At 37.8% G+C, this 23,728-nt stretch overlaps 1 protein-coding gene across 5 annotated transcripts in view; it reads left to right on the plus strand.

Annotated features, from left to right (window-relative positions):
* Positions 1 to 8,926, plus strand: part of LOC105479922 (integrin subunit beta 1) — a 59,423-nt gene extending 50,497 nt beyond the window's left edge. For 3 of the 5 annotated variants that reach the window (XM_071070247.1, XM_011738251.3, XM_071070245.1), the window contains 3 exons: positions 540 to 706; positions 1,929 to 2,009; positions 7,688 to 8,926. In XM_071070247.1, the coding sequence (XP_070926348.1) occupies positions 540 to 706; positions 1,929 to 2,003 (242 nt within the window). In that variant the 3' untranslated portion in view covers positions 2,004 to 2,009; positions 7,688 to 8,926. The remainder of the gene's footprint in view (positions 1 to 539; positions 707 to 1,928; positions 2,010 to 7,687) is intronic. The other 2 variants (XM_011738255.3, XM_071070246.1) reach the window with 1 other exon arrangement.
* The last annotated feature ends 14,802 nt before the right edge of the window (positions 8,927 to 23,728 follow it).

The raw sequence follows: 23,728 nt of genomic DNA on the forward strand, positions 1-23,728 counted from the left end.
CTTCCCCTAGTTCACTGCCTTCCACGTTAATTTTAAAATTGGCTTGCTGATTGCTACAGAAGTTCTGCCAGGAGTTTGAGTGGGATACTATTGAGTTTATAGATCAAACTGGGAAGAATTGACATCTTAACAGTATTAGGTTTTGTAACTCCTGCACATGGAGTATCTCTCCATTTATTCAGTCTGAAAGATTTCTTTTTATCAGTGTTTAGTAATTCTTAACATGCAAATTTTGCATATATTTTGTTAGACTTATATGTAAGTTTTTCATGCTTTTTCATTCTATAGTAAATATTACTGTTTAAAAATTTCTGTTTTCAATATGTGGAAATAAATTATATATATAGAAAAGTACATGATTTTTGTTCATTGATTATGTATCCTGCAAGCTTGTAAACTCACTTGTTAGTTCTAAAAGCTATTTTATAGATTCTTTGGGATAGTGTGCATTCACTCTCTTGGGTGTTTATTCCTGTATTTTTTTTTAATAAGATACTACCCAGCTTTGTGGTACTTATTATAACCTCCTTATTTTCCAGAGTGTCCCACTGGTCCAGACATCATTCCAATTGTAGCTGGTGTGGTTGCTGGAATTGTTCTTATTGGCCTTGCATTACTGCTGATATGGAAGCTTTTAATGATAATTCATGACAGAAGGGAGTTTGCTAAATTTGAAAAGGAGAAAATGAATGCCAAATGGGACACAGTAAGTTACAAAACATCTAAAAAGCAAAGTGGCTCATAAAGTAAATGTAATACTCCTAAGACTTATATATTAACTGTCAGGGTGATCATTAAAGTCATTTTTAAGTGTTTTATTCCCCCAAAAGTTACTCAAGGAATTTGCATTTAGTGAAAAACAGAAAGCATCCTAAATATATCCCATTGAAACAAAACATTGATTATAAGCATGTATATTCTGGTTACTCTGGCCAGTATTTTTATTTCTTTAATAGTTTCGATCCTAAATCTGCCTTTTCATCTAATGTGGGGCAGAATCCTAAATAATGTTATCTGTGTAGCAAGCTATTCAATGGAAAGCTGTTTCTTTCTTTAAAAAAAGAAACAAAAAACCTTCAATGAAAGCCAGATTCAAAAGGTTGTATACCAAGTTTGTCCAACTTGCAGCTTGTGGGCCAGGACATGCAGACCAGAACAGCTTTGAATGTGGCCCCAACACAAATTTGTAAACTTTCTTAGAAATTGTAAGTTTTTTTTTTTGTTTTTTTTTTTTGGTGACTTTTTTTTAAGCTTATCGGCTATCGTTAGTGTATTTTATGTGTGGCCCAAGACAATCATTCTTCTTCCAATGTGGCCCAGGGAAGCCAAAAGATTGGACACCCCTGCTGTATACAATATGATTCCATTTAGAAGATATTCTGGAAAAGCAAAACTGTAGGGGCAAAAATCAGTGGTTGCTAGGGGCTGGAACGGAGGAAAGGGTTGACCACAACAGGGCGTAAGGAATCTTCCTGGGGATGATCTTGATTGTGGGTAGATTTATGTATTTGAAAACTCACAGAACTATGTACTTTAAAAAGATGTGTGTTCCTCTATGAAAATTGTATCTCAGTAAACCTTAGCTTATAAAAATCTTAAAAGCCCTAAGTGACTGAAAGTTTATGTTAGCATTTTTAGAGCTTTGAAATAAGGAGTCAGAGGGTGGGGTAACCAAATGTTGGCCTTTGTGTATCCATCTTTTGATACAAGAAAGCAATGACAATCTTCAGTATTTTTAAATTGTAAATGAATTGTAGTTAGTTGCACTTTACTACAATTTCCTTGGGTTTTTAAAAATTATCAGTTTTTTAAATAATAAATTGCAGAAGGGTAGAAATAGAAAAAAAATTCCCTTTATAGTGTTTGAACACTATAAATGTCCTTTTTTTTCCTGATGAAATCATTAGAAACTATTTCTTTTACTTTAGCAAGAAAATCCGATTTACAAGAGTCCTATTAATAATTTCAAGAATCCAAACTACGGACGTAAAGCTGGTCTCTAAATTGCCGTTCGTATTTTCCTTCACTTTCTGCCTTTGCATGTGAACTTTTATCTTTTTTACTGCACTGTGTGTCCTTATCACTATTGCTGGTCTTTTTTTAAGTCTGGCTTTAAATATCGCTATTGTGGCTTTTCTTTTTGTGTGTTAACTTCGCGTTTTTCTTAGAAAGACTGTAAAATAAGTCATGTGATATAGAACAGCAGCTATGTTGTAGTGAAAAGAGAATGTGCTTTGCAATTAGTTAGACATTAGGTCAAATCCCACCTCTTCCACTTAGTAAGCAGAACAGCATTGAGCCACTTCACTTCTCATCTATCACAGGGAGTCAGTACTCTGTATTGTATGGGGTGGTTGTATTTGGCAAATGCACTCTAGTATATGAAATCAGCCTGTCAGCTCTAATCCTCACAACAGTCCTATGCCTAGAATAATATTATCCTTTTTTCTTTTTCTTTTTCTTTCTTTTTTTTGAGACAGAGTCTTGCTCTGTCGCCCAACCTGGAGTGCAGTGGTGTGATGACAGCTCACTGCAACCTCTGCTTTCCAGATTCCAGCGATTCTCCTGCCTCAGCCTCCCAAGTATCTGGGATTACAGGTGCCTGCCACCACGCTAGGCTAATTTTTTTATTTTTAGTAGAGACGGGGTTTCACCATGTTGGCTGGGCTGGCCTTGAAGTCCTGACCTCTGGTGTTCCACCTGCCTTGGCCTCCCAAAGTGCTGGGATTACAGGTGTGAGCCACTGTGCCCCACCAGTATTATCCTTAAATAACAAATTTGTTATGAGTAAATTTTAGGGTCGGATAGTGAAAATTGATCATGAAATCCAAATTGCAGAATAGAAAATTAAATGTAACCTAGTGTGATATTTGTATGGTATGCAACTACAGTATCATTATTGGTTCTCAAAAGATTTGAGATCAGTTTCTTGAATATAACTTGAAATTTCATTAAAAGCCAGAAGACCATATATATGTATGTATATTATATATATGTGTGTGTGTGTCTGTGTATGTGAGAATGATTCTAATTTTCAAATGTAAGTTTATAACTTCATACCTGAATTTTCATGAAATGTTTCCAGCATATTCTAATATAATCATGCAAGCCCCTAAAACTCTGATAACAAAGTTAATTGTGATTAGAACTAAATTCTCCTGACTGGTGATTGAGAACTCTTCCTCCTTTTCCCAACTGTCTGACTATAATAGGGCCTGGAAGATTTCCACTTTTCTCACTGCCTACCTTATTGTGCAGATAAAGACAGTGTTGGTGACACATACAGATCATTGTGTCTCAGGCATGATTCTAAACTCTTAATCTATATTTAATCTTCATAGTGAAAGTTGTAGGAATGTTTTACATATGAGAAAACTGAGACACATAAGGGTTATGTAACTTGACCGAGTTCCCATGGCTAGTCAGTCAGAGAGCTGAAATTTGAACCCAGGCAGTTGGGCTCCAGAGTCCATGTTCTTGTCTACGGCATTGTACTTCGTAGCAGTTATGTATCTTCAGAAGTCCCTGTTACCTGGTTAGGAAGAGGTAGATCACTCTTTATAGAGATTTACAGCCTTTTTACAATTTGTTGTTACTCTGTCAGAGTTAACACTGCTGCCGTTGGCAAACATCATATTAGGGACATCACTTTAATACATGGAACCCAGTGCTGCAGTTGTGCTTATTGACTGTTGAGAGTGTGCTTACAAACTGATCATGAATAAGAGCTTAAAGGACAGGAATGTTTAATAGTTACAAGTGATATGGGAAGTACTGATAACATTAGAAATCATTAACTTGTCAGATTTTTATTTCTAAGTATATCGTAAGACTTTTTAAACTTAAATTTGTTGGCAGAAAATTATATTCAAATTTAACATACGAGCAGGTTGGTACAAATTTGTGTTAGTCTGAGACAACACATTTTTCTCGTTCTCACTTAGTACTTTACAGAAAGTCATTTTTAGAGGAAAACTGATTAGCCAATGACATTGCCAGGCTTTTTTTTCTTTTTTAATAGATATTATTTTCTTTAGTTGTAGGTCAAAAATAGGCAAATGTTGACAATTTCGTGTGGTTATTTCTCGCAGGAGAAAAAATTTCTGACCTACTGAGGTGAAATTTTCACCCTTGCTGTACCTTTAATTGTATTTTGAAGGAAATGAGTAAATGTTACTTAAACTTAATGTTTATAATGTATATATGGCTAAAATGTTGCTAAAATAAGCATTTTATGTAATTCAAGAAGCAAAAGTTTGGTAAACATTTCTCTATGCATTATTGAAGTCCAGGCAATTTGATGGCTACAGATTATTTTAAGAGATGTTTTCTCAAGAAAAAGTAGAAATTAACAATTGAAATAAATGAAGGAGCATCAAGAAATTACATCACGGATTGTAAAAAACTTTTCTGATACGGACCAAGGTTTGCCAGTCAATTACGTCATTAAACTTTTTGAAATAATGGATAGGCACTAATTACTTTGGCACCAGACTACCATGTAGGAACATTAAAAAGAACATGTCACATTACCAGCTTCTAACTGTTGGAGTGGGTTAAAAAAAATGGTCTGTCCTCATCTGCTCTATGCAGGTTTAAATGTGGATCCCAAATCTCCCACAGTTCTGCATTACATATTTAATACATTATAGAAATGGTTCTGTAGCTACCACTGTCAGCCATTCCAGAGTGAGCACAAAGATGACATTTTATTGAGCTTGAGGGCTTCCTTTCATAATATAACCCTGTTCTCTTGATGTGGATTTTATTGGGGTGGGGGGGGTGGTGCACTCTGGATGATGGAAACTAATCTGAATTATTTTAGTTCACCTTCATTTAAAATGATGCCTAATGCAGATAGTGAGCTTAATTTTACCTCTAACCTTGCATGTTAAACTTTTGTTTGAATGGACTTTGAAATAATAAATACAAATGTTTGTGTATATGACAAGACAGATTTTTCTCCAAAGGTAAGTTCTTCCATATAAATTACACTTTGGACTCATCTGTATAGGGCTTTTTTTATTTTTTGTTTTCTTTTTTTTTTTTTGTCCTTCCCTTATAATTCTTGAGTATTAAATACTAGATTTAGCAAATATATTATTTTAAAGAAACTTAGATGGTAATTAATTTTCCCAACATATTTGAAGGAATGCGTAGCACTTAGTCTCAAATCAGATAGGATATAAATGTGGAGTGTAATTTGCACTCTGGCTTTTTAAGATGGTAGTTGCTAGAATCCGGTTTCCTGACCCCCATTTTGAAATGTCTGCTCTCAAAACTGTATAATGTATTAGCTTCAGTTGGGACTAGAGCTGAGAGTTTGATGTACACAGTTTTGTCATCCACATCATATGCTGTTTGAGGGATCCTGAGCTTGTCCATGTTTCTGCAGCAACCATTCAAGGTGTATTTTGAGGAGGGGGAGTGATGAGGACTGAGGCATGTTGTCAGGTTCTGATTGGTATCACATGAGCTGCTGAGCTGAAATCACAGAGGTTTATTTGGTGTCTTGTGGGACCCAGCCTTTTATATGCTACATTTTTCCCTTGGTGGTATGGGATACCTACAGGATGAAGGTCAGACTTCATAGCAAGGCTTCTAGGGCCGTTCTTCCTTTGTCTCCTCACCTCAAAACATATGCCCCCTTAACTCTTTTTTTTTTTTTTTTTTTTTTGAGATGGAGTCTTGCTCTTTTGGCCAGGCTGGAGTGCAGTGCTGCGATCTTGGCTCACTGCAATCTCCGCCTCCCGGGTTCAAGTGATTCCCCTATCCCAGCCTCCCGAGTAGCTGGGATTACAGGCACACGCCACCACACCCAGCTAAGTTTTGTACTTTTAGTAGAGACAGGGTTTCACCATGTTGTCCCGGCTGATCTCAAACTCCTGACCTCAAGTGATCCACCCCTCGGCCTCTCAAAGTTCTAGGATTACAGGCATGAGCCACTGCGCCTGCCCTCCCCTAACTCTAAAAGCTTCTGAACTATATATATTTCTATTTAAATGTCCCATTCTTTTCCCTACACCTTGACCTTGCATAGATTTCTGTTTACCAGCCAATAATTTATCTATAGTCAATTTCACAATGAAAATCTCCTTAATCTTCTTAAAGTTGATAACTTTTTTCTTATACCATTCCCAGATTATGTTCATAACTCTATTGTAAACTTTATCAGAGTGCCTTATTTTCATGTCTCTCACCCACCAAACCCCTTGAGGGCAGAAATTGTGGCACCAAAAGGCAGATCCAAATACAGTCTGCAATGAAGTGTGAATAAAATTTAAAAACAAAATTTACTTTTAGATCAAAAAATGTTTTTAGATGCTTTCTATTTTTAAAAAAATCACCTGCAGTTGGTTCTATAGTGAGATACAAAACTGAACAACATTCCAAAATCTTAATTTTTTCCTGAAAAAAAATTTTCCTGGTAGTTAACAAGTATTTTTGATTTGTACTCACTGGAATTTGCTCTGCTAAAGTGTTATTTGGTCACACTTCTCACTTGGCTTTCAAGCCTGCTTTCAATTTATAAGAACAGGAGAAAAAAGAATGCTATGGCAAGTATTTGCTTGTAGCACTTGCAGTATAAGAGAATTTTTAAGGAAAATGGTGATACAGTGATATGTTTTTTTCTGCTGAAAACATCACTGTCAGTATATTTTTGGATCTTGAAAGATCTCTTGTGTTTATGGCTTGGAGCCTGCTTGCTAGCCTTGATTTCATACTGTTTACTAAATTATAGCATTGCAATAGGACATTTCACCAATATGATATTGAAGAATAACAACTATTTCATAAGGAATGGTAATTATCTAACATTCTAAGCAAATTTGGCAGTGTGACTTGGTGGGGCACAGTGCTGTCCATGACACAATGGCAGCCTTACCCTCTAAATTAGTAACTTCTGTAGGAGACCCCAGAAGCACACCTCCCTCCCAGCAGTGAAAGCCAAGGATTCCCGTTTTGATTAGCAGGCGCCTTCTGTTCACAATAAAGGGATAAGAATCAGGCAGTGATGGCAGCAGAATTCATGCTTCCTTAAGGCAGGCATTACAGACTAATTCAAAGGAGAGAATCCACGATGACAGTACATTCTGTGCCATGGAGAACATTCATTTTTTTTTTTTTTTTTTTTTTTGAGACTGAGTCTGGCTCTGTCGCCCAGGCTGGAGTGCAGTGGCCGGATCTCAGCTCACTGCAAGCTCTGCCTCCCGGGTTTACGCCATTCTCCTGCCTCAGCCTCCCGAGTAGCTGGGACCACAGGCGCCCGCCACTTCGCCCGGCTAGTTTTTTGTATTTTTTAGTAGAGATGGGGTTTCACCGTGTTAGCCAGGATGGTCTCGATCTCCTGACCTTGTGATCCGCCCGTCTCGGCCTCCCAAAGTGCTGGGATTACAGGCTTGAGCCACCGCGCCCGGCCCATGGAGAACATTCTTAAGCCTTCAATGGAGGGAAGGACTCAAGAATGAAATAGCACCAGATAGGGGCATCATTAGACTTGTAAAGCAAAGCTTCCATTTTCTATTTTTATATAAGCCATTATTAATACCTTTAAAACAACTGTGATATCTGGACAAATAAAATAGAAATGACTTCTTAAGATGATTACAACTCTTAGTCTTGATTTATAAAAATTATTCTATATAATTTTAGTAGAGTGATAATTTTTCTTTTTTTTTTTTTTTAGGGTGAAAATCCTATTTATAAGAGTGCCGTGACAACTGTGGTCAATCCGAAGTATGAGGGAAAATGAGTACCGCCTGTGCAAATCCCACAACACTGAATGCAAAGTAGCAATTTCCATAGTCACAGTTAGGTAGCTTTAGGGCAATATTGCCATGGTTTGGCTCATGTGCAGGTTTTGAAAATGTACAATATGTATAATTTTTAAAATGTTTTATTATTTTGAAAATAATGTAATTCATGCCAGGGACTGACAAAAGACTTGAGACAGGATGGTTATTCTTGTCAGCTAAGGTCACATTGTGCCTTTTTGACCTTTTCTTCCTGGACTATTGAAATCAAGCTTATTGGATTAAGTGATATTTCTACAGTGATTGAAAGGGCAATAGTTAATGAGCATGATGAGAGTTTCTGTTAATCATGTATTAAAACTGATTTTTAGCTTTACAAATATGTCAGTTTGCAGTTACGCAGAATCCAAAGTAAATGTCTTGCTAGCTAGTTAAGGATTGTTTTAAATCTGTTATTTTGCTATTTGCCTGTTAGACATGACTGATGACATATCTGAAAGACAAGTACATTTAGAGTTGCTGGTGTAAAATAGGGTTGAAATAGTTGATCTCCACAGGCCATGGGAAAAATTCAGAGAGTTAGGAAGGAAGAACCAATAGCTTTAAAACCTGTGTGCCATTTTAAGAGTTACTTAATGTTTGGTAACTTTTATGCCTTCACTTTACAAATTCAAGCCTTAGGTATAAGAACCGAGCAATTTTCTGCTAAAAAGTCCTTGATTTAGCACTATTTACATAAAGGCCATACTTTGCAAAGTATTTGCTGAATGGGGACCTTTCAAGTTGAATTTATTTTATTTTATTATTTTTATTTTGTTTAATGTCTGGTGCTTTTTATCACCTCTTCTAATCTTTTAATATATTTGTTTGCAATTTTGGGTAAGACTTTTTTTATGAGTACTTTTTCTTTGAAGTTTTAGCGGTCAGTTTGCCTTTTTAATGAACATGTGAAGTTGTACCGTGGCTATGCAACAGCTCTCACCTATGCGAGTCTTACTTCGAATTAGTGCCATAGCAGACCACTGTATGTTTACTTCTCACCATTTGAGTTGCCCATCTTGTTCATACTAGTCACATTCTTGTTTTAAGTGCCTTTAGTTTTAACAGTTCACTTTTTACAGTGCTATTTACTGAAGTTATTTATTAAATATGCCTAAAATACTTAAATCGGATGTCTTGACTCTGATGTATTTTATCAGGTTGTGTGCATGAAATTTTTATAGATTAAAGAAGTTGAGGAAAAGCATTTCTGGTTGGTGGGTAGTTCACTTATGAAGCTAAAACATAATTCTTTAAAAAAAAGTACTAGGAACATAAGGAGAATGGTATGGTAAAATAGAGACTTGAAGACTGTCCTTGGGCTCTCTGAATAATGGTGGATAGATCCTTATGCTGCTGTGCTGGGAGACAGATTTCATCCCAACATTAAGCAGAATTAAATTTATGAACATCTTAGAGCCATTAGTAGGTGCTGGAAACTGTATCAGTTTATTTAAGATAGGGGATTGTTAACTTTTCTGATAAGAAAAATTAGGAAAAATTTTACTTTTATTTGGCTTTGGTTTATGTTTGAAAGGGTATATCCATAAGAACTACTTGTGTAAAGCTTATTAGAAGAAAAATATGCTCCTTTCTTAAGCATACAACAAATGTCAGAAATATTTGGAGGAGAAAAGGTTTCAGCCTTGCTAGCCTCTCACGTTTATACAATCCCTTCACATCCTGTTAATTGATCTTCTTTTAGTTACTCCATTTAAATGTGTGTCATAGCTTAAAGCATCTTTGAGGTGAGAATTACACATTTTTACTAATAGTTTGTAAGATCCATCAAAAAATTATATTTATTATTCTCTGTCACCCTGTTTCATCTTGTTTACCACCATCCATAATTCCACTTAATTCATTTCCCTATGCCTTAGGCATAATCAGTAAAGTTGAATTGCATATTTCTGCTCCAGAACTCTGCTCTTATAATGGTATTTTAAAAATATATTAGAACAAAGTAACAAAGCATATCTTCTATATGTACATATTTTTTTTTCCCAAACACGTGCTGGAGGCTGGAAGATGGTGAATTTTTAGATTTTATATTATAATGTATAGCAGACAAAAAGATTTTCTAACTATAGGAATCCCTTTGTTGGAAGTTGGAGGAATTGCGTACAAGTTTATTTCTCATGCTGACCGTAAGATCCTAAAATACTTAAATTGGATGACTCAGTTTGACATTTGAGTAATTCTAGGCTTGAAACTGGCAATTTCAAAATATAGTCTGAGAAATTGATAATAGTGTATCTATCTATATGTAGATATACACACCACACATTGAGATGCTTTGACTGAAGCCACATACAACTTCATCACTAAAATATTTATTTTCCCAGCAACAGTACTTTTTGATCTCCAGTGAAACACTTTCCAAAAAGCAAGAGTCCAGGAAGCAAAATAACAATCAGAATTTTTTTTCCATTTATACTATAGAAATTTACAAAATATTAAGTATCATGAGTACATTATTTGGCTAATGTCAAATAGTGGCATATTTTACAGTGATTCCATGACATTTTACAAAGTTTTCTTACTCTTTTCCAGTCTTACTTTATGAATTTCCTTAATACAGACACCCAGGTAAGACCTTGAGCCACAAGAACAGTTCATAATACCACTTAAAAAGTCACCTGTGGTCAGCTTTTTGTTTTTACCTGGAATTTTTCCTTTCTGTTGCCCACTGCAGTTTGAGAGAGAACCTGAAGTAGAAGCCATTTGTCTTTATCCCTTGGAGGCTTAATGTTTACGTTTTTTAAACGTTCATTTTTATAGATTCCAGGGGTACATGTGCAGGTGTGTTAACATGGACATGCTGCATAATGGCTACTAGTGTACCCATCACCTTAGTAGTGGACATTATAGTCAATAGGTAATTTTCCACCTTTCACCCTCTTACTACCCTCTCTCTTTTGGAGTCCCGGGAGTCTGTTCTTTCCCTCTATATGTCCATGTGTACCCATTGTTTAGCTTCCACTTACGAGTGAGAACGTGTGATAGTTGATTTTCTGTTTCTGAATTACTTCACTTAGGGTGATGGCCTCCAGCTCCATCCGTGTCACTGCGAAAGACATGACTTCATTAAGGCCTAGATATTTCTGATCTGATATGCTCAAAGAAGTTCAGAAACAAAATGAGTATCTCCTCAGGACTCCTTTTCAACCTGTAAAGATCCTTCACTGGCTCTTTAGAATTTCTCTCATGACTCAGGATTCTTCTGAGAATTTAGGGATAGGTGGAAGTGACTTCTGAGTGATGAGTGGGAGCAGATTTTCAAGGTGGTTTAGGTCTAGATTAAGTAGCCCATCAAATCTCCACTGCTCTGAGGGTGATATGTCATCTAAGTGTGAACCTTTAGAATACAAAAATGGTAGGAGAACCATGAGACAAGTATTAAGTTCACTGATACGGCAATTCTTATCTTCATTTGCTTCTACAGTTAAGTCTTCACTAGACTTTTAATTAAGATTTTAAATTTTTGAGGGTATAGAGTTTCCATAAAAAGTCATCAGTGATAATACATTTTATTTGACTTTCTACTTATTCTGGATTCTAAAACAGATGGACATATAAACAGTTTACTTATGGATCAGTTTGAGAGAGGAAACACTATTCAGAAGATTTAAATCCCAGAATTTAATCCATTGCTTTACTGCAAGTTTACAGGAGACACATTTGTCTTCACTTTTATCTGCAGTAGTTGATATATTGACTTTACATGTGAAAACTTACACTAATGTTGCTTACTGACCAAAATTATTCCTGGGAGGTAAAGAAACCTTCAGATTTTCTACAGTAACCACTGACGGGCCCCCTAGCAGCCATTTTAAACATAAATTTGATGGTGTTGCCCAAACATCCACAGTCCAGTTCAACTTTCAGATCCTCAAGCCTGCCATAGTCCTTTGTGTTTGGTATTGCTTTCTTATCCTTAAATGTGGTAGCTCCATGAGCACAGGGACCTGTGTTTTGATTCACTGTGTCTGCATACTTCACTTCGCAGAACATTTTCAAGGTCCATTCATGTTGTAGCATGTATCAGAACTACACTCCTTTTGTGGCTAAATATTCCATTGCCTGTGTATAGCATATTTATCCATTCATTTTTCAGTGGACACTTGGGGTGTTTCCACCTTTTGGCTCTTACGAATAATATTGCAATAAATATTGGCATATAAGTATCTGTTCAAGTTCATACCTTCAGTTCTTTATATGCCTAAAAGTAGATTCACTGGATCATACAGTAATCGTGTTTTGCTCTTTGAGGAACTGCCAAACTGTTTTCCACAGTGGCTGCACCATTTTACATTCCCACCAGCAATGTATAAGGGTTCACCAGAGAACCCTCAGAACAGAACAGATACTTCACCAGAGAAGATCAATGGCAAAAAAATCAGAAAAGAAAAAAATGGAAATGCAAATTAAAGTCACAGTGAGATATCATTAGATACCAATTAGAATGGCTAAAGTTTAAATGGCTGAAAATACCAATTGTATCCTTAGAACAATATCTGGCACAAAGTAAGGTGTAAGCAACCAATAAGTATTTGTTGAGTAGATGGATTCATTTCTGTAATTTGCTACCGTGCCCACCTACCTATTAGCATCTTCAGTGACATACTGGCCTTCCTGCCAGTTCTTCTAGATAAATTCTCCAAGGCCAGACCTTCCACTTGTATTCCTCTTCCAAACTCCATCACTTATTGCCTGCTAAGACAAGCAGTTCTCTCCTCTCCTGCATCATCAATTTTCCCCTCTTCTGGGTCATTCCCCTCAGTAACAAACATACTATAGTTACCATCTCTGTTTCTCTCTTTCCTTTTACAACTCAGGAGTTGTCTAAACCATACATCTGTGACCAAATGATTTTTGACAAGGTTTCCAAGTTTGTTCAATGAGGAAAGAAAAATCTTTTCAACAGATGATGCTGGAATAACTGGATTTCCACAAGCAAAAGAGTGAATTCAGAGCCCTAACTCACACCATATACAAATACTCCAAATAGATCAGTGACATATCTCAATATAAGAGCTGAAACCATCAGACTTTTAGAAGAAACATAGGGGTGTACTTCATGACCTTTAATTTGCCAAAGGGTTCTTAACACACCAAAAGCATGAATAACAAAAGATAAATTGGACTTCATCAAAATTAAAATTAAAAAATTTTTATGCACAAAATTAAAAATATTTGTGCATCAAAGGACATTATCAAAAAAAGTAAGGCAACCTACAGAATGGGAGAAAATACTTGTAAGTTATATATCTGATAAGGGATTAATACCAGAATATATAAAGAACTACAATTTAACAAAAAGTCCAATTAAAAATGGGCACAGCATTACTAATTTCTCTAATGAAGATACATGAATGGCTAACATATTTTGAAAAGAGACTCAGAATCGTTAGTCATCAGGGCAATGCAAATTAAAACCGTAATGAGGTACCACTTCACACTTACTAGGATGGCTCCACTTTTTAAAAAGTGGAAAGTAAGTGTTGGCAAGCATAGAACTCAGAAACCAGAATGCACTGCTGGTGGGAATGTAAAGTGGTACAACCACTGTGGAAAACAGTTCAGCACTCCCTCAGAGCTAAACATAAAATTACCATATGACCCTTCATTTATACTTTTAGATGTATAGTCAAAAGAAAGTAGGGGCTTGAACAGATACTTATATGCTCGTATTAATTGCAGCATTATTCACAGTAGCCAAAACTTGGAAACAACCTAGATATCCATTGAAAAGTGAATGGATGAAGAAAATGCATCATATATGGGACAGTGGCATATTATACAGCCATAAAAGGAATAGAGTTTTGATACATGCAACATGATGAACCTTGCAGATGTTAGGCTAAGTGAAATAAATAGACACAAAAGGACAAATACGTGTTCCACTTACATGAAATACTTTGAATGGGTAAGTTCCCTACAGACAGAACAGCAGTTACTAGGTGCTGGGGGGTGGTGGAAGTGGGAAGTTATTGCTAATGGCTGTAGAGTTCTGTTTGGGATGGTTAAAAATTTTGGAAATAGTGGCGATGGTCACATAATATTGTGAAGGTAATTAATGCCACTGAAACAAAGTAGCTTTAATTGCAAAAAAAAAAAAAAAAAATGAAAAGGCAAGACATAGTGGGGAAAATATTAGCAAAGCGTATTGTCTGATAAAGGACTTCTAGAACACATAAAGATCACTTAAGAGTCTAAAACAAGAATAAGAAGACCCCCCTAAAAGATTTAAACTGGGCAAAATATTTGAACAGATGCTCCACCAGAGAAGATGAATGGCAAAAAAACAAGCAAATGGAAAGACAAAATCATGAGATGCCATTAGACACTCACTAGAGTGGCTGTAATTTAAATGGTTTCCAAGGACATGGAACAACTGGCACTGTGATTTAGCGTTACTGAGAATGTGGACTAGTGCAACCACTTTGGAAAACAAGTTGGCAGTTCTTGAAAAGTTAAACATACGACTTAACATTTGAGTCAGCCATTCTACTTTTGAGCATTTACCCAAGTGAAGTGAAAACAAGTGTCCACACAAAGAATTGTTACACAGTGTTCCTAGCATGTCTGTTTTTAATAGCCAATAATTGGAAACAACCCAATGTCCATCGACAAGTGAATGCACAGATTGTATATTCAAACAATTTAATACGACTCAACACCAAAAACTAATAAACTGGATACATGCAACAGGCTCCAGGGGAGTCAAGATTTCCCCTTAGTTATGGTTGGAGAGGGTGTTACTGGGCTTCACTGTAGGGGTGACTTGGGAGCAGTGAAAGAATCCAGTTGCCCAGCCCTGACTCAGACACCTGAATCCTCATGGTGCCCTGGAGGAGGCAGTGCTGAGGTAGGCACTTCCCTCGCTGCCACATTCCTTCTGCTCCTCTTCCCTCTGACCCTCAGAGGTCAAGTGGGACACCCTGGAAAGGGAAGCAGCTGCCCACAAGGCCAGTACCCTCCCTAGTTTTTTTTAGGTAACAATCTGAAAGGACAAAGCAACAGGGGGCTACTTGGTCCTGCAGGGGCTTGTCAGGTAAAACATCCAAAGAGAGGAAAAGGACCAAAAGTTTGTAGTTACCTAGATTGCAATTTATTCTAAAGATTTTACTTAAAAGGAAAAAAAGGGACTGATTATCTTGGGGTCAGAGCAGCCATACCAGAGAGTACCCACTTCCCGCCTCCCTCGGTTGCTCTTATCAACCAGAGACTAAGAAAACTTCAGCTTCAGGAGGCTAGAAACCTAAAACAAATGAAAGAAAAATAGGAAAGAAAAAAATGGGAAAGAAAAGGAGAATGTTGGATTAGGTAGCTAGCTACAAGTCAAAAGTGGGAAAAAGAGAGGAACTTCAAGGACTAAGTAAACGCCAGTGTAGCAAACATAATGCTAGCCTCAGATCACCTATTGATTTACGAACAAACCTCTGGATACAGGAGAAAGTAAAAAATAATATGTTTATAGATAATTTTTTGATGTAAATATATAATAAACTAAACTACATTCCCACCAGCAGTGCATTCTCGTTTCTGATTTCTATGCTTGCCAACACTTACTTTCCGCTTTTTAAAAATTAGAACCATCCTAGTAAGTGTGAAGTGGTACCTCATTACGGTTTTAATATAATCAAATCCAGTTAGAAATTTAAAATTAATATATTTATATACTGAAGAATTTAACAAAGGGCACTGATTGACTTTTATACTTCTACAACATAGGTTCTAACTTTAACAATGTTAATATGCACTAATTGAAAATAATTCATGAACTTAATGAGCTGGACGCTCAAATTATAAGCCGGGGGATTCCACTAAATTCCACTGCTCCCATAAGCCTGAGAAGATAACTACATATGAAATTTTAAAAAATGACTATGCCTCACTTTAACTGTAGCCTTGCCTAAGTTTTCCATAGTCATATATCTATTGATGTAAAATATACTACATTGGGCATAGATGGAAGGCCTGACACAATAAATAATAATTAAGTCTTCGGCACTTAAAAACTTGGTTAAAATGCGACCCTGTGAACCTCCAGTTAAGATAATTTATGTGACCCAATGTAAGTTGAAACAAGGCATTCAATGATTAAAACTAATTCTATAAAACCTAATAAAGAGGTGATTATCCTCACTGCTGCTTTCAACAGCCCAATTTTTCTGTTCCCAAATCTGAAAAAAATACATACATATATACATACACACACACACACACACACACATACATATAGAAAGGGCACCTCATGATGATGGATTACTGCAACCTTAATGCTGTGGTCCCATCCATTAGGCCTGCCATAGTCAATACCTAATTCATTTAAATTGCTAATTTTATTCAGTTACCTGGTAAATCCTTTGCTTTTAAGGGTTTGGCTGACGGTTCTGTTTAGTGCTCATTTCCATTGCCTCTCAGCTTCAGTTTACCTCCCCTTCTGCAGGGACCCAGTGCAGCTTTTCAGACCGCCTAGGAGGTCTCCCTGGCTCTGTTATCGCCCATGACCTTTGCAGACGAGATCTTAGCATCATCCCCCTTCTCCAGGAGCGCAGGGAGGATGTCCTCCTCCAGGAGATTCATGTAATACTTTAAAGTACTTTAGTACTTTTGAGTTCTGGTGGAAATGTATTCCTCATTTACAAATTTTACTTTAAAGTCATTAGACACTCCTGTGAATGGCCTCAAAAAACTCCACTGGAGAAGGTTTGGCAGCCTTTTGCAATGCCTCCTGGAGCCTTTGGACTATTTAGGATGGCCATTAGTTGCCTGGAGCTTCTGATATAATACCCCCTTGGCCCCCCTGGTATCCACCATTGGAACAACAAAGGACCGCTGCCTACTGGGCTGTCTTGGAAATGGGAGACTCTTGAGAGTCCTTGAGCCTTTCACCCTCCAGACCCAGCTGCCCCTTATGCTTTGGGTCATGGAAACTGCAGCCCACAAGGTTGGCACAGCTACCTAGGCTTCCTTAAGGCAGGATGGAGCAAAACCTGGGCCCCTGATACTTCCACCTGCTGGAGTGGGCAGCTTCCTCTGGCCAAAGTCCCTTGCCAAATACCAGGAGCTCATTCCTCCTCTAGACTCCCTGACTGCCTGGAAAGCCCCTTGGGGTTAACGGAGTGAACAGTAATGGGAGTCGTAGACCATGCAAACGTCACCGCTAATCATCCTTGGTGAAGCTTATGGAAAGCTGTTGTTTTCCATCCCTTAGCCAGGATATCCCTAAAAAAGGACAGGACCCCAAAACCACCACTGGTCGAAACTTCAGGCAGTCATCTTAGCACGGGATGTCCTGGTCAACAACTGGCTTCATCTTCATATTTATTGTAAATCTGAAAACTGTCCCCTTCACATCAAACAAACCCTCCAGGAATCTCTTGCATCACACACCCCCAAAGCATTAAATCAAAATCATATATCTCCACACAGACTAAGGTCAAAATTTAAGACCTTGCTAGGATATTCCTTGTTCCCTTCAGAGTTAACATGTTACTAATAACACCCAAGGCATATGTTTTACTTCTTAGAATACACCACCTTGGCTCTCGAAAAAGACACTGAATAGAACTTTCATGTCCCTGATAGGTCCCAAATAACTAGTTTAATTGAAAGATGTAATGATGTCCTCAACTCCTTGAAATTCCAGTGCCACAAATACACTCCTGAAGTTTTCTAGTTTATCCTGGGCTTTATCTATTATTATACTTTTTTTTTTTTTTAGTCTTGTCCCCATCCGGTAAGGGCTGGAAGCCAGGTTGAGGATGTGTCCTGTCCTGGGGCTCGTTAACCACAGATTGTCCTGCAGGCCGGGCAGCTGCTCATTGGATATGGAACGCATTTTGGGTGATGGCAGAGCCCTCAGGAATGGGATTAATGCCCTTATTAAAGAGGACTGAGGGAGCTTGTTTGTCTCTTCCATCATCTGAGGACACAGCAAGGAAACAGAGGATCACAGTGTCTATGAACCTGGAAATGGGTCCTTGGCAGACACCCAATGTGACAGTGCCTTGATCTTGGACTTCTCAGCCTCCAGAACTGTGAGAAATACATTTCTGTTGTTTATAGGCCACCCACTTCATGGCATTTTGTTATAGCAGCCTGAATGGCCCAAGACAGGTGTTTAGGTCAAGGTTTGGTTATTTGGCTTTTGTTTATTTTGCCTATGGATGTCCAGTTGCCCATTTGAGGGAGAGGCTGGCTTTCCTCTCATGAATTGCTTTTGCATATTTTCAAACATCAGTTGAGCATATTTGTTTGATTGAGACTGTTCTGTCCCATTGAATAATAAGTCTATCCATTTGCCAATACCATGTGGAATTTATTAGGTATGTAGTAAGTGTTAAAGTAGAGATGGCATTCTTGTTTTTCAAAATTGCTTTAGCCGTCCTAGTTCCCTTGCTGTCCATATACATTTTTATTACAAGAGAAACGTGCACTTCTTATTATTTCAAAGTATAGTAGTCAGAACACCTCAGAGTAGCTTCATCACAAATACCGAACTGTCGTTACTGGGAAATCCAAACAGTCCTGCATCAGAACCTGTTTTCCTGATTAACGCAATAATAAAATAGAGCAAAGGCTGGCTTTCTTGCTAAACAGGTTTCACTTTCTTCTTATCATCCTAGTCTCTGTGGCTTGGTAACAAGAAACCTTAATGTGTTCACATTTATCTCTTCATAACAAGTGTCTATGACATAGTTTGGTGGGGAGGAAATGAAAACACAAGCACAGAAATCAGGGCTTGGTGAGGTTCGAAAACTCCAAAATTTTCATTCTAACTAAATGAGTTGGGTATATGTTTCCATTATCAATGAAAGGGGAAGGGGTATTTTAAATGAATCATATTGGAGAAAGCATGAATGGACACAGATGCACTTATGCTTGCCTAGTTCTTGGAAATAACATTTTTGTATACAAAGAATTAGGATCATCAAATCACTATCTTCACTTTAATTTTTTAAATTTTAAACATGACGGCAGCCTCATCACTCTCCTTTAATTTGAAATTTGTTAACTGTCCTCTAATTTGAAATTTGTTAAGCATGAGCATATGCTTAAGTGGTGATATCTTTCATTTGAAATTTGTAAAATTATAACTGAGACGAGGAGGTCTTTAGAAAATACTGTAAGACTGTTAGATATTTTGTAGGAATGTGAGATTAAATTCTCTAACACAGGTGTTGAGTTAAAGAAAAAGATCCTCATTTCTTACTGAAGAATTTAAAACTAGTTTATGTATTTACATATATATATATTTTTAAATTACCTACACTATGAAAAGTTACCTTTAAACTAGTAGTTAGGCATTGTTTTATGAACATAAAACAAGCAAAACTGAGTACGTTGAATGAAAATTTAGAAATAAAACATCCTATTCCTGAGGAATATGAATTACTAAAGTTTTGGTCTAAAATGACTAGATGATATAATGATATATAGCTTGAGAACTGATAATAGCAAGTAAATGAAAGTCAATTTATTCAGAGAATTGAATGGGAAACTAATATTTAAGCCTTTTCTATAAAAAACCATCAGCTTTATGAATCACAAAATTAAAGAATAAATAATACTAAGATAAAAGTTTCCCCATTATATTACAGAGAAAACCATGTCCTGAGCTATGGACTTTTACACCTGGATGTCTACTCTGAGGACATCAAAAGAACTCACCCATAGATCAGTGTGCCTCATTTCATGGTCTGCCTTGGATTCCCACACACCCACTGATCAAAGTCTGTGGAATAAGGAGGTATCTTTCAGTAAAGAAGGCAGACATGAAAGTGCACATTGTGATCTCTCTAATTGTTCCGAAGTTGAAGAACTGGCCAAACTGATGTATGTTGACAGGAATCAAAAACAGGGGCCGCTGTGGAGGGGTGGACAGTGTTATCTGAAAAGTTGCAGGGGAGATTATCTGTGTTAATGGACATGAGCCATACATTGAGAGGGCTGCTGGCTACTGAAAGGAATATAAAATTTTAAAAATTTGTGGAATCATGCAGTTAACATCTGCACACTTCACTATATTTTAAGTTTTTATTAATATAAAAGAATAAGAAAACAGAATAGTATTCCTGTTAAACAATAATAGAGAAAAGTATGCTTTATTTACAAATTTCTCCCTCTAGCCGATCATACAATTGACCAATTCAGGGTGCCCGCTGCTGGTTGGATGCCAGGCGGAATGTCAGGGTGTTCTCTGGTGTCTCTTGTGGCTGTGGGATCCACGGTTACTGGGCGGAGCCCTATGGTGCCTGTGGTGCCATGGAGGAGCTGCGATCTTCTGTGGAGCTGGACCCTGCGCTGACTCCTGGGAAGCTGGATGAGGAGATGGTGGGGCTGCCACCCCGTGACCCGAGTCCTCAAGTCACTTTCCACAGCCTCGATCGGAAGACAGTGGTGTGTCCACACCTCATGGGTTTACTGCTGAGTCTCTTACTTTTATTGACTTTGTCTGTCTCTTAGGAACCGACTCTGTGTAAGAGGTGAAAGGCAACTTGCAGAAACACTGCATTCACAGGTGAAGGAGGAATGCCAGCTCACTGGCAAGAAAACAGATTGTAGAGACTGAGGCAGCTTTAAAAGATGTCAGGGTACAGAAAAAGTCTCTCAACAGCCCCGGCTCTGTAGATGCTTACAAGAAGGTGAATAGCACCAATGCGATGCTGATGGAGAAATTCACGTCCCTGATTTAAGAACTGAAAGAAGAGAGATCCAGACTCTCCAGGCAACAAGAGGAGCTGGTAGAGATGCTAACAACACTGGAGGCCCTGGGAGAGGCCATGAGAGCCACCCAGTCACAAGGAGCTTTTCCACACCTGCCAGGCAGCTGAGAGCCAAGCCCTGCTGCTCCCTCCCCCATGAAGGGGCTGGGTCTTAGAGCAGCACTGTTCTCTCCCCTCCACTCAGGCCTCCCGAGCTGCCAGGCTCTGTTGCCACACTGACTCCATCTGAGCAGTCCTTGAGGTCACTGGATCCGGGGTGCCCCGCCCCTGGCCTAGAGTTCCTCCTCCTCCTCACTGTAACACCGCAGCCAGCTCCTCAATGGGCGGTGCCTCCAAATCTAAAGAATACGGAGGTCCTGAAGCACACCAAGAAATGGGGGGACTTTCTCTTCACAGAAAGTTTGAATTCTGTCTTAATGAGACAGAATACCATACTTGAGCACCTCATCTTTTGCTCAAATTGAAATGTCATCAAACTGTATTTCTCAAATCAATGATCTGTAAATATGATTTATGTATTAATCTCCTAAGTGAACAATTTATATTTTACCATCTACATAATTATTGTATTATGCTTTAAAAATATATTTAGTTTATCAATAAAGACATTCAGTACTCAATAGCAATTTTTTTTCTGGAGTTTTATTCCCAACAGTTCTAAGTCATAAGCTAAAGTGCCAGTTTTTGGCCTGAGTATTTGTTGAAAATGTTATGCAAAGGGAGATTTATTTGGGGGATAAAGTGAAAGGAATGTTTAGAGAAAAGATTTTTTTTTTTTTTTTTTTTTTTTTTTGGAGATGGAGTCTTGCTCTGTCGCCCAGGCTAGAGTGCAGTACCGTGATCTCGACTCACTGCAACCTCTGCCTCCTGGGTTCAAGCAATTCTCCTGCCTCAACCTCCCGAGTAGCTGAGATTACAGGTGCACACTGCCACATCCAGCTAATTTTTTGTATTTTAGTAGAGATGGGCTTTCACCATGTTGGCCAGGCTGGCCTTGAACTCCTGAGCTCAGGTAATCCACTTGCCTTGGCCTCCCTAAGTGCTAGGATTACAGGCGTGAGCCACCGCACCCAGCCAAGAGATTTTTTTTTTTTAACTTTTATTTTAGGTTTGGGGGTACAGGTGAAGTTTTGTGACACAGGTAAACAGGTGACATGTGGGTTTGTTTCCTCACCAGGTATTAAGCCTAGCACCATATAGTTATTTTTTCTGCCCCTCTCCCTCCTCCCAGCCTCCCCCATCAAGTAGTCCCCTAGAAATTGAAAGCCTTCTAATGGACTCCAAAGTTAAAAACAGTAACATCAGGTAACTTCTTCCAGTACAATTGCTGTGTAGGTGGAGAGATGGATTTCTGGTATTTCCTACTTCTCCATCTTCACAGAATCTTTATTTCATTCTTTTAAATAATTTCTGTCTCATTGTTGATGATGCATTTTGTTCGTATGTCATTTTCCCTATTTTTGTCAGTTCTTTGTGTTTTACTTTAGGTCTTAGAGCATATTTCAGATAATTGCTTTAATGTCTTCATCTAGTGAGTCCAGTACTGAAAGCTAGTAGGAATTTACTTATTCTTTTGAAGGGATGATAGGTTTTTTTGTTTGTTTGTTTTTTGTTTTAAATGCTTTGTGGTATTCATTTGAAAACTGGGCATGTGAAAAAACAAACGCCTCTCCCAGTGTTTGAAGACTGGTGTAGAAGATCTTCACTAATTAGCAGGCCCCTGAGTTTTGGGATCAGCTTGTCTTCGTGGGTATTTTCTGGGAATGTGTCCTGCTGGGGCCTTACTATGCCTTTTCCTCCCCAGTTTCTCTCATATAGATGACTGCTTAGATGTCTTAATTTTCCAGAGTCTCACCCCAGCTTCTTTTTAGGTCTCACATGTTCTATTATATCCTTCTGCCCATAATTTCTGTGCCTAGACATATATATATCTGCTTTCCCCCTGCAGTTTCCATGTGGCATGGTGCCTACCACTGCCTTTCACTGTTTCCACAGCTTAAGATCCACACTGAGCCCTGAGTCCAACAAGACAGAAACCAGTCCCTGTGGGAGACCACAAATAGGTTTGAATGTGACAAATATTCTCTATTCTGCTTCTTCTGGTTTGAGGGAGAAGACTGGGAATTGGGCTGCTTACTCCTAACTGCCTCATGCCCCATTGGTGGGGTAAGGGCAAGTGAAAATGCCATAAAATTTCCTATGTATATATTTAATGTTTCCATTAGGGAACAAGGGCTGAAGCTTCCTAGTCTTCCATCTTCTTTATGTCATTCCTCAAAACCAATGTAAATCTTGTAACTTTGTATAAAGTGTTTATTATCAAATACTACTAGTTTTCCCTTAAATCTTATCAATGGAAAGTACCTCTATAAATTCTTTGGCTTTATTTCTTGCTTCTAAGTAAGACTGTACATGATAATGATGCCTGTTAAATTAAAATCTTGGAAATCTTTGAGCAAGGGTATACAAGCATGACCCTAGGCTCTCTGAAACTTTTCTCTCTTCTTTCCAGACCTATTTGAAACCTTGTTTCTCCATACTAGTGATGCTAACTCAAAAGGTAACCAGATGCAAATAAGAGTTTACAACCCAGCTCATAATCCACATCCATTAATCAGTACCGTGCCCTATTTGGTGTTTTTCTCTGTATATCTTTTAACCCCTTTAATTTCTGCTTTGAACAACTCTCTGAACTTACACCTGTGTGGTGCATTCTTCCCTTGCCAGTAAGCAATAAATTCAGTTTGTTTTAAAACTGCTGTTTGGCCACCCTTTTTATATTGCTTCTTACATGCCTCATATCTTCATAGCACTTTTACAATTACTCTCCAATTGATCTTATAACTGGTGGTTATAATGCTTTTTCCAAGACCTTTAAGGTCAATTATCCTTCCCCTAGGAGACAAATACAGTGTGTTCTGCCCACTTTGGAAATAGAAAACCGAATCTGGCAGTACAATGGTTAAATTATAAAATCCAGCATATACCCTCAAAACAGAAGCTGTTCTTCTGTCCACATCTAAAATTTAGGGCTTCTTATTCATCTTCTCATTTTGTTCTGCAAATGCTCTGTGGTTGATTAGTTTAAATTTACAGACAAGTTGCTAAAATAATTCAAAGACTTTCCACATGCCCATTACCTTGGAGCTCAATCCAGGTTTTCCATCTTGCTTATGTATACCTATTTCACACTCAAAA

Source organism: Macaca nemestrina, chromosome 9 (assembly GCF_043159975.1).
Source record: "Macaca nemestrina isolate mMacNem1 chromosome 9, mMacNem.hap1, whole genome shotgun sequence".
NCBI classification, from domain to species: Eukaryota; Metazoa; Chordata; class Mammalia; order Primates; family Cercopithecidae; genus Macaca; species Macaca nemestrina.